General features: G+C 29.6%; 1 protein-coding gene across 3 annotated transcripts; it reads right to left on the bottom strand.

The window, feature by feature from the left end:
* Positions 1-201: 201 nt before the first annotated feature.
* LOC121212650 (transcription initiation factor TFIID subunit 11) lies at positions 202-5,659 on the bottom strand. 3 transcript variants are annotated; one of them, XM_041085832.1, is made up of 6 exons: positions 5,554-5,659; positions 4,488-4,866; positions 3,715-3,802; positions 1,525-1,624; positions 797-973; positions 202-673 (listed from the first exon to the last, which is right to left on the bottom strand). In XM_041085832.1, the coding sequence occupies exons 2-5, from the start codon at positions 4,856-4,858 to the stop codon at positions 846-848; spliced, it is 687 nt and encodes a 228-aa protein (XP_040941766.1). In that variant the 5' UTR covers positions 4,859-4,866; positions 5,554-5,659; the 3' UTR covers positions 202-673; positions 797-845. The 3 variants fall into 3 exon arrangements, with proteins under 3 accessions (XP_040941766.1, XP_040941767.1, XP_040941768.1); XM_041085833.1 differs by having other exon boundaries at positions 202-714; positions 810-973; XM_041085834.1 differs by having other exon boundaries at positions 810-973.
* Positions 5,660-12,004: the final 6,345 nt, after the last annotated feature.

The following is a 12,004-nucleotide window of genomic DNA, read 5'->3' as shown; positions in this document are numbered from 1 at the left end:
AATAATTAATGCTGTTATTAATTATTATTTTTAATCACTTTCTAATTTTCTAACAGTAAATTGCTCCCAACCTTATAGTAAAAAACCTTTTTGAGTATATATTAACAAGTACATGATTTTTTTGATAGAGGGCTGAATGTCTCAGTTAAAAAAAAAAATACTGTCCTTCTAAGGAAGAACTCATCAACAGTGGACCAAATCTGTAAAAGGAAAATAAATAAATTGGGGATTTAATACACATTTATATATCTTAAGACCAAATGCACAAGGTAAAAAATACCAGCCAAGATTATGGAGCTATGAAATTTCATGCTAATCCCTATACTAAGACCAGATGCATTCATATATAACAATCACATTTCAGGTTGTTCAGGTTGTTCTACTAAAGAACAATCATCTTTCTTCTGCCATTATTGACCATCATCTCACAAATATTAATAAAAGCATGTTAACATCTGACCCCCAGTGCGATAGAATGACAGGTCCAAGTTAATGGTATACCTCCCCTCAACACAATATCATACAAATGAATTGAATTGAAATCATAAGGAACTGTAATTTCCATAAATTTCCCTCGTTGAAGCTCGCAAATGAAGTCAGCCGGAGGATCAGTCACATTTCGCAAAGTGATTGTGGTACTTCAGGTTTTGTAGTTGAACAAAACATCCCAAGCCTTACGCAGACACAAAATATACATTGATTTATGACCTACCTCTATATTGAAATGAATATAGGATGAAAGGTAAAATAAGGTTCAAAAGAAATTAGTTTAACAAGTGTAGTCAAATGTGCAAACCGTGTAAAAAGACCTGATAATCGATGACCAAGCTTGTTTCTTGATCTGCTTAGCGAAACAGCCTTTGCACTGATCTCTTAGGCACTTTGCCTTCAAGCTTCAATCTTCTATAAGCTTCTCTAATGTGGCAAGGCCTGATTGGTCCGGATTCTTTTCTCTCTGTCATGACTATTCTAGCTGCAAACCACCAAAATAATGGAAAAATAGACTCAATAGTTTAAAGTCTTGACAAATGAACTTCTTAGCACCAAGCCATATATATTTGATCATAATATTTGGTGCATTTACAAGCATTCCACCATGGAAGCCCTTGTACTAGGAGTTAGGTTGCATTTCACCCACTTTACTCAAAAAATGAGTAACTTAGTCCTTGTACATTAAATTAAAGAGCAAACCGACCCTTTCTATGAAAAATTTCATCCATTTCTACTGTTAAAAACTGACATGGCTGACAGAATAACCAAACAGTTACATGTGGCATGTCATGTGTATCTCATTCTTACAAGCACCAGTTTTTAACAGGAGAAATTTGTTTTTTGATCTAATGTACAAAGACTAATTTGCCCAGTTTTTAGTAGAGGGGGCACAATGCAATTTGACTCTTAGTACTAGGGTTTCCATGGTACTTTTACCAGTTTCACCCTTTTTGTTCTCTCTTTCAATCAATCTGATTTGCTTTCTGGAAATGAAATCTCAACTCTACTGCTATAAGAGGAAAGTGCATGTACCTTTCTCAACAAGTTCACCGACAAACATTTTCGCTATACCACACACGACAATGGTCATTGGTAAAGAAATTTTCTGGCTGCCAGTTATGCTTACCAACAACTGCATATACCCAGAACAAACTTAAATTCGATGTATTACCAAATCATGTTTTGCAATACTTAATGCATAAATGGTTTGGAGCTGTACTGACAGTACATATGCACCAAGGAATCTCATGTATATTCATCACTAATACACAAAATTTTCAGTTAATTATCACACCCGTGCAGATGAAATTAGAACAAGTCAAAGAGGCAACAAATAATTATAATCCACCATATATAATAATATTTTGATATGGACACTTTAATTACAATAGGAGTTTTTAGTTTTATTTATTTATTATATATCAGGTTTTACTAAGGGTTTTAGTTTTACTTATCTATTATATTAGGTTTTTATTTCCTTCATAAACTCTAAGTTAGGAATTCTATTTTATGTCAATTAGGACTCTTTCATTTGTTATTAAGTCTATAAAAGGCTGCCAATATGAAATAAAGAGGTAAACAATTATTCTATCAAAAGAAACGTTATTTTGAGAGGGGGTTTAGTCAAGGACGAATCTGCCTTTTGAGTAACCATAGGTCAAAGCAAGAATTCTTTCTCTTCTAGACCTGTGACTAGATCCTACGCCAAGGCGCATAACAACTTAGTATCGGAGCCAGCTGTCATGGGTGACGAAAAAACTTTGACAGCCAAGCTGGAGGCATTCATGGAACAAATGGCTACAAGGCAACAAGCACTAGAGGAGCAGGTAGCGATGTTATCTCTTTCGATTCAAAAGACAACGAAAGGGGATTCAGAAAAAAATAATGAAGAACAAGGTAGCAATGGAGGCAAGAAAAGAAATTCAGATTCGCAACACGGTGGGGCCATGGTGCCACGATACTCTAAGATGGAATTTCCCACTTATGATGGGGTTGGAGATCCTTTAGGATGGTTAAAAAGATGTGAAAATTTTTTTGGCAATCAACGGACCAACGAAGAAGACAAAGTCAGCCTAGCTTCATTCCATCTTTTAGGAGAGGCACAATTATGGTTTGATCAAATCGAAGAAGAGGAGGCAAATCTGGATTGGAAACGCTTCAGAGAGTGTTGTCATATCAGGTTTGGGCCACCTATGAGTAATAACCCCTTGGGGGAACTTGCAAACTTGAGACAAACTGGGACGGTAGAAGAATATCAACGCCAATTTCAATCACTACTCGCTAGGACTACTGATCTTAAACCTCGACAACAAATAAACCGTTTTACTGCTGGATTGGTAGAGGAACTTAGAATTGATATTGAGATGCAACAACCGGGAAACCTTGGAGTTGCAATGAATATGGCTCGAGCTTTGGAACATAAACAAAAAGTCTCTTCCAAGATGTTATCTCAAACCAATCTAAATTGGTCAACTTCCCAAAACACTGACAGCAATTCAATCATTCCAACAACTCAGAACATTGCAAAGGGAGGGGGACAAACAATAGAACCAACAGGGAACAACGGTAAAATAGGTTCTTCTGCACCATTTATTAAGAGATTGACACGGATAGAAATGGCGGAAAGAATGGCTAAAGGGCTGTGTTATAATTGTGACGAGTCTTATTCCATGGGACACAAATGTAAAAGGTTATTTTAGATAGAAGTACCAGATGTTGAAGGCAAGCAAGATGATGATGAGATAGATGATTTTGGATAAGTTTTGAAGTTTATTTTGAATTTGAGCTTGAGGACAAGCTCAATTCCGAGAAGGGGAGTAATGATATGGACACTTTAATTGCAATAAGAGTTTTTAGTTTTATTTATTTATTATATATCAGGTTTTACTAAGAGTTTTAGTTTTACTTATCTATTATATTAGGTTTTTATTTCCTTCATAAACTCTAAGTTAGGAATTCTATTTTATGTCAATTAGGACTCTTTCATTTGTTATTAACAGTCTATAAAAGGCTGCTAATATGAAATAAAGAGGTAAGCAATTATTCTATCAAAAGAAATGTCATTTTGAGAGGGGGTTCAGTCAAGGACGAATCTGCCTTTTGAGTAACCATAGGTCGAAGCAAGAATTCTTTCTCTTCTAGACCTGTGACTAGATCCTACGCCAAGGCGCATAACATATTTCTAGAGAAAGACTACCCAAAAAAGCTTTCCAAGAAGCTCACCCTTCTCATGTTAGACCTTTGAAGCGCAGATCTCCTAAATGATTCATATCTACTCATCTGATTCTCAGTGAATTGCGATAAAATGGCTCTGCAAAGAAGTATAGAGCAATAGAAGTATAGAGCAAGGGATCATATTTTGAAATATGGTTAAATTCTGCCAGTAGTCCCTGTACTTTTTGAAAGTTGTGGATTTAATCCCTGTACTTTAAAAATTTCAATACTCACCAAATGATAACTAATAAATTCATTCAGTTAAGTTCTGCTATTTTCCAAATCTGATGCGGGAAACATTATCATATGTGTAATGCCATGTTTTTCACATATTACTCTCTAAAAATGCAGTTAATGGATTAATGATGGTCTTTTGCATTATGATTGAAATTTCAAAATTTGATAAGTATAAAGACTTAGAATGATCCAATTGAAGAATATTGGCTAAATCTATAATTATACGCATGATACAATACTAGTAATTGAATTTTACCAAATAGATTTAACTGTAAGGGCTAGGACAAAAATTTCAAAATTTGAAAAGTACAAGAACTAAATTTAACCAATTCGAAAAGCACAGAAACTAAATTTAGTCAAATTAAAGTACAGGGACGAAATACACAACTTCCGCAAAGTACAGGGACTAATAGCAGAATTTAACCTTGAAATATTTATACTTGATCCTTTAAAACACTAAAAACATGGCATTTCACCTAATACATAATTAGCTGAAAATTAGAACAAAAAATAAGGAAAAAGAGGGTAAAAAAAAAGAAACTCACTGCATCTTGGCCATTTTAGCAGGGTCAGCACTAGAAGGGAACTTGCTAAGTTCAACTTCCACATTTTCCTCCTCTTCCTCATCTTCATATTCTTTGTTCTTGGTGGTAGCTCTAGTAGCAACATTAGCATTAACACTTGTAGAGTGCAACTTAGGAGTTGAACTTGACGACGGATGAGAGGGATTTTTTATGTTGGGACCAATGTTATCGTAATCATCATCATCTACAAGTAAATTGTGTCCACCATTGGTTTGGTTCTGGGGTTCATTTGGAGTTTGGCTGTTCAGTTCATCCTCACCAACTGGGGAATCAGGTGGCGATTCCTCTTGCTCCTCCAATGCTGCTTCGAATGGATCCTTTGATTGCTTCATTCCAATACCTGCTTTTAGGATGATTTCGATCAAATTCTATCCAACAAATCATGCAAAGGAATGGAACGCCGAGGTCCTAGGAGACATCTAATTTGGAATCTAAACTCCAGAACACAAAGAAAATATGAATAAAATCCAAACAATGTGCATACTAACATTTGGCATTAAGAGATTCAATTTAAGAACAATTTACAGGAAAAAAATGACCCCAGAAAATGGACTAATTTAAAGAAGCCAAATCCACCAAATGAATTACAAATGTGAAAGAAATCAAAGCAATGAATTTCAACCATACAAGCAAGAAAAATGAAAATCAATAAATTTCTAGTTCTTGCCTAGGAAAACACATTCAAGTATGGCATGCACAGAAATACAAACGGAATTAACCGGTTAGATTGAAACCAATACCTCAAATGCAATTGCAAAAAAATTTAGGTTGAAGTAATTGATACTGTACTAAATAGTTGCTTGAAGTATAGTTATTTTTGGGTTTAGGGTTCTGGGTTTTGGAGATATATTCGAACCCAATCGCTGGGATTGTCGGAAATCGATTTAGATAGAAAGTGTTAACCCAATTTGAAGCTTTCCAAGATATTCAAATTAGTGAAATTAAGAGGAAAAGAACAGAAATAAATTGAAAACCCTAAATTAAAGAAATGGATATACGGAGAAAGAATTGGGTGAAAAAAGATTACCTTTGCAAAAGTTTAGCGACTCTCTAATGCAGACGAGAGAATCAAACAGATCGTTACAGTCAAACTCACCAAAAAAAAAAAAAGGAGAAAGAAGAACAAGCAAGAAGAAACAATATTTTATGGTTGTTTAAAAATATTTATATTAATTTTTAATTTTTAATCTTAATAATTTTATATACAATTAATTTAATATTTATATTATAGTATTATATATTACTATAAATTTAATTTTTAATGTTATAAATTACATAATGTATAAAAATAACATAATACAATATATTAAAAAATTAAAATACAAATTCAATCGAGCTCGGACCTTGAATGTTATGTTAACTTTCGTATTTGATCTTATTTAATTCTTTTTAATAATATAAAAATTAAATCGATTAATTCAATAATAAAATAATTAATTTGATCCTGTACCTATCATAGAGGGACTATGTAAGTACTTTTACCTTTTATTTTTAACACCCGACAAATCATTTGAAGAACGTGACACATCATCAACCATAATTTTAAAAAAAATTATAGAATTTGTAAAAATAATTTTAAAAAATAGTTTATAAAATGATATAATATATAAAAATTATAGAAATATGTAAAAATTACAAAAAAATAAGCATTAAGATTTTTTTACATTATTTTTTAAATTAGGAAAAAAACATAAAACATTATTGAAAATATATGTTCAAAATGAGCCTCTTGAACCAATCAAAATTAAAAAATAAAAATTAAGAATTTATTTTGAAATTATTATTTTTTAAAATTAAAAAATATATAAATTATTAAAAAATAATATTTAGAATAAATCTTGACAAATGTGTGTCCAAATTTAAATGAATTTGGACATTTATCCAAATTCATTTTAGATTTGCAAATTTAGTAATATTTTAGAATTTTTATAAATCTCTATATTTTTAATAATTTTTATATGTTATTTTGATTTTTTAAAGATTATATATATTTTAAAACATCATGTGATAATCAGGATTGAACTCAAGACTAATATTAGCTATCACAAAATTTTTATCATTCTACTTAAATTCAATCCAAAATTACAACTATTTTTTTAATATAATGCCTATAGGATCTACCTATAATATATTCTCAACCCTTAAATAGAAGGATGAAATACATTTGAGCATTCTCCAACCTAAACCTCGTGCATTGTCAACAATGTTGATGTCAATCAAACTAAAACTTAATTGGTCAAATTACAATTATATTTTAATGAGTAAAATATACCGGTAGACACCTAACTATCAATAAGTTTCTTTTTTGGTTACTAAACTATAAAAAGTTACAAAATAGTCAGTTAACTATTTAATTTTTTTTAGTCACTTGCTGTTAAATGACTAATGAAATGATGATGTGACAACTTTTAAAATTGACATAATAATAAATTTAGCCCTCAATGTTTATATATTACCTAATTTTATCCTTTTTTTCATTAAATATAATTTATATACAATGTGTAATTTAGAAATAAATATATCTTTTTCAAAATATGTTTAGTATTAAACTAGACAATCCTCAAATACATTGTTTTTCTTATACTTCAAATGACTAAAAACTCGATGTCTCTCGATGATAATTAATTCAATTTTTGTTAGCTTGAGCTGATTGTGATGAAGCAAATCAAAGCTTAATATATATTTTTTGAATCAAATTATAGAATGTGTAAATGTTAAGGGTTCAATTTTTCAAAATCAAGACTAAATTGGCACAATATATAACTATTGAGGGTTAAAGTTGCTATTACGTCAATTGTAAAAGCTATCACATCAACTTTCTACCCGTCATTTAATGCCTAGTGACCAAAAACAAAAAAAAATTGAATAGTTGGGTGATTATTGTAACTTTTCATAGTTGAATGATCAAAAAAGAAATTAATAATTAAATGACCAAAAATGAAATTTTTTAATAATTGAGTAACTACTAATCTAATTTACCCTATTTTATCGATTCCACCGCTAAGGAGACAAAACCTAAGAGAAGATCCCTCGGGAGGGAATCATATTCCAACGTAGGGTTTCAAAGAAAAAGCTTTGTAAGGCAATGGATGAAAGCCAAAACCCAAAAGACAAATAGATCCCCGGAGTGATTCCATCGGTTCATTGAAATCGATGCGGAAACAGACACCGGAGGCTCACAAGCTATGTTGCCTTCACCTTTGCCGACTTAAAAAATCTGACTCTCACTGATCCTTTCTTAGCAAAAATCCAATCTACAACATGCCATCCTAAGCACTCTCTTTCATATAGCCCCCCTTACCAACTACAAAACTTTCTTTCCACAAACAATTACAACCCTAATTTTATTTTATTGGAATTAAGTATTTTATAGTTTGTGAAAATTAATTATTTTACGTTTTTGTGATTGTTTCTTTTAACAGCGCTATTTTTAAGATTTAAATTTGATTTTTCTCTTTAATAGTAGAGTGTATCTTACCATTACACCTAATTAACTAAGTTTGATGTTTAGGAATAAAAAAAAATACAAAAACCAATAAATATAAGTATAATCAATATAATTGATGAATGATTTTCGACTCTTTAAAGAGAAGTCTTTGAAGTGTCGTATATTTGGAGCCAATGAACTTCTTGACATGTTTGGTATTGTCTTCGGTTTGACTTTTATTTACCAATTCTGACGACAACCTGAATGCTCGAGATTGCTTTAAAAAATTGTGGGTTCAATAGAATGGAAGAGCCTCGTCGGGAAAGATTGTGCGTGGCACACGACCACTTACCAAAAAAATGTGAGTGTTTGTGCTAGCTAGCTCAAGTGGTAGCATAATTGCCCACAAGTACCATATATGTTGTAGGGCATGAGATCAAATATTACTAGGCACAAATGCTCGCGTTTTCTTGGTAGATGGTTGTGTGCCACGCACAATTCTTCCTGATGAGTCATTCTCTCTCTGTTGAATCCTCCACCTCAAGCACTCAAAGTTCTTATAAACGAACGTTGATTCGGTGTGTATTGTGATAAGATAAATTGATGCAGTTGTATGCACTAAACAATTTGATTCAATTACTAATTCTAATTCAATTATACTCATTTAAAAAAAATTCAATTATTTTCATATTGGGTAGATATAATTTTATCTTGGGTAAACTACATCATTAGTCACTAAATTATGGGTAAATTTTTCAATTGGTCACTTAATTAAAATATTTTACAATATAGTCACTGAACTATTTAAAAGTTTTCATTTAAGTCACTGGATTGCTAAAATTGATGCTATATGACTTTTTCTGTTCGCACTGCTTGCACCAATAGAAAGCTCTGTTTCCCCTTCTCTTCTACAATTCAATTTTTTTCATGAAATTGTTGGACAAAACACGTTAGCGAACAAATATAAATATAAATATAAATATTTATATTAAATACAAGATTTGAACAAATAATATAAACAAATATTTATATGTATGTAAAAACACCAGATCTAAAACAAAAACAAATTAAATAAATATTTATATTTATTTAAAACTATAGATTTGAAAATAATTAAATAAACAAGATCTTTTGAAAAACTATAAATGGAATAAGGGAATTGAGTTTTACTAGATGTTAAGGCCTGTTTTCACAGTTTCCTTAAGACAGATCCGGCCACTCCTATGATACTTGGAGAAACGTTGGTCAGCTGTCACCTAGGATGTAACAACAAAATGATCGCGATAGTAGTACCTTTGCAGTGATCAACGAACAAACCTTACCTTCTTTTATCACTGAAACGTTTGAAAATTTGGAGAGGAAATAGAAACAAATTTTTTAGAGTGAAAAATTCGTTGTGTGTCTCTAAAGAATTCTGCAGTATTCTTTAGGCTTTTATAGGTATTTAATAGGGAGGAATTTTAAAAATTTCTATGAATAAAGAAACAAATCTGCATTAAAGGAGCCTTTAAATCAATTTGAATAAAATCAAATCAAATTGAAAATCAATTTGATTGGAATCAAATCAAAACGAGATGTTTGTCCTTTTAAAACGGATTATGTATAATTATCTGCTGAGAAAAAAAACAAAATACATATTGAACTAAATATCCGTAAGCCTAAAAAGACCCAATCAATCCAAACATTTTGCGTCACTCGCATCATGGGGTGCACCCCTAACACTAATGGATTTGGATTTGAACCCCCCACTACACACAAGAAAGAATATTAGTTTAATTATTCAATAACTACTAAGTTAGTTTACATATATATACAAGTTCTCATTCATTACTCAACCATTTTGAGCATATGATATACCATTGTAAATGTCTTATGGAGTAGAATATAAAATCATAATTTTATGATTCAACTCTTCACTTTTACCAATTAAGAATATACCTCAAAGTTTTTAAAAAATTATATTTTTTTCAATAGAAACAACTTCAGACGTCAAAAATCTGTTAGCAAAATTTAAATAATTTTTTTCTCTTTTTGATGAATGGGACAAAAATTGAGATTAGAATCCATGATGTGGAAAGCAAAACAAATATGTAAGCAAATGTTGGCATGTCGTAAAACCATTTGATTTTTTTGTTTCAATCATTCATTGAAAAAATCCATAGCACGTTTAGAATGAAGTCCCTCAATGAAGCCATCACATGATATGTTACATAAAAATTAGAAACTTGAACGTGATGATGCATAAACTTCTCTAATTTCACTCTCCAAAATTCATATAGCAAGCGATAATTCCAATGACCAAAAATTATTGAAACCAATGTGCTTTTCCTATCATTGAAAATGGTGATGGAGCCTTGTGTACCATTGTTTGCGTACATACTTTTTTATTATTAATATTTTATTGATAAAAATATTAGAGATTTTTGTATTAAAAGTTAGATTGTATTTTATTTTTTTATTTTTTTATTTTAAAAATGAATAAATTAGTCGATATATGTTAGATCAAAGAGCAAAACAATACAAATGGATGAAATTTTTAATAGAAATGACCAATTTGCTCTTTGATCTAACACACAATGACTAATCTACCGTTTTTAGTAGATGAAGCAAAATATAATCTGACTCATTGTATAGGGGCTTCCATGATACTTTTACCCTATTGTATCTCTTCTCAACGATAAATAAAAATATGTTTTAGAAAATTGTGTTTCCAAAGATAATCACAGAGTTAAGTCAAACAAGTAGTAACATTGTTTCACTTAATTTCCCTTTCGAAAGAAGAACTCTTATTTAGAATAATTGTTGTTTGAAGTAACTATTTTTTTTTTATTTTTTATTTTTTAGAATAGCTATCAATCATGTTTAGAACATGTCATTTGAGAACAACTCCTGTTAAGGATAACAAATAGAACAGTTCTTATTTAGAATAACTGTGTTTCAAGAATAACCATATTTAGAACAACCTTTGTTTAGAATAATAGTGTTTTTTTTTTCAAAGAAGAGATATTATTCAAAATTAGCTCTTTCAAGAAAAGTATCACCATAGAACAACTATTATTCAAAACAACCTTTATTAAAAACAAAGCTAAATTCACAATTTGGCCCTGGAAGTATACTCATTTTTTGACTTTGGCATATAAACTTTTCTTTGTCTCAATTTGATACCTAAAATACTCTCAAATTCCATTTTTTTGACGGACATTAAAAAAAAATCTTATAGTCAATCACAAAGTGTCATGTGTCGTCTTTATGTAAAAAAATATTTTATTTAATTAAATGTATATACACATTAAAAAATAGAAAAATAAAAAAATATATAGAAAAATATATAAATTATAAAAAAATCTATAAAAATAAAATTTTAAAAAATAAAATAATTGACAAAAAATAGTTGAAATTAATAATATTATTACAAAAAATGTAAAACATTTGTAAAAAATTATAAAATATATAATTCTAAAATTGTAAGAAGGCATATAAATTTCATTTTTTTCAATTACTTAAAATTTAAATACTTTTTATATATTATTTTGGATTTTTAAAATTTATAATTATATATTTCAAAATTTTATAATTTTTTTAACTTTTTATATATATTATATGCTTTTTTTACATTTTTAATCAATATAATATATATAATACTAAAAAAATTAAATATTAAATATTTAAATATTTAATTTTATACTTTTATTTTTTTAATTTAAAGTTAATATTTTTATTTTAAATAAACCTAATTTTCATGCAATATTTTTTCATTGACCAAAACATGCTAAATGGAGTTTTTTCATTAGCCAAAGTTTCCTAACAGATTTTTTTAACGTCTGTTACAAAATGGACCAAAAATAGAGGAAATTGATACTTTAGGTATCAAATTGGGATAAAAAATTTTAAGTACTAAAGTAAAAAAATTAATATACTTTAGGGACTAAATCGTGAATTAAACCTAAAGACAATTATATTGAGAATAAATTAGGTTTAGACCAGGTCAAAATAATTCTTATTTAGTAACAAGTTTTGTTCAAGAACAACTCTTCAAAAGCAATAGTTTGTA

This window comes from Gossypium hirsutum, chromosome A13, assembly GCF_007990345.1.
Source record: "Gossypium hirsutum isolate 1008001.06 chromosome A13, Gossypium_hirsutum_v2.1, whole genome shotgun sequence".
In the NCBI taxonomy this organism is placed as follows: Eukaryota; Viridiplantae; Streptophyta; class Magnoliopsida; order Malvales; family Malvaceae; genus Gossypium; species Gossypium hirsutum.
Note: the sequence above shows the minus strand (reverse complement) of the source record. Positions and strands in the feature narration are given on the sequence as shown.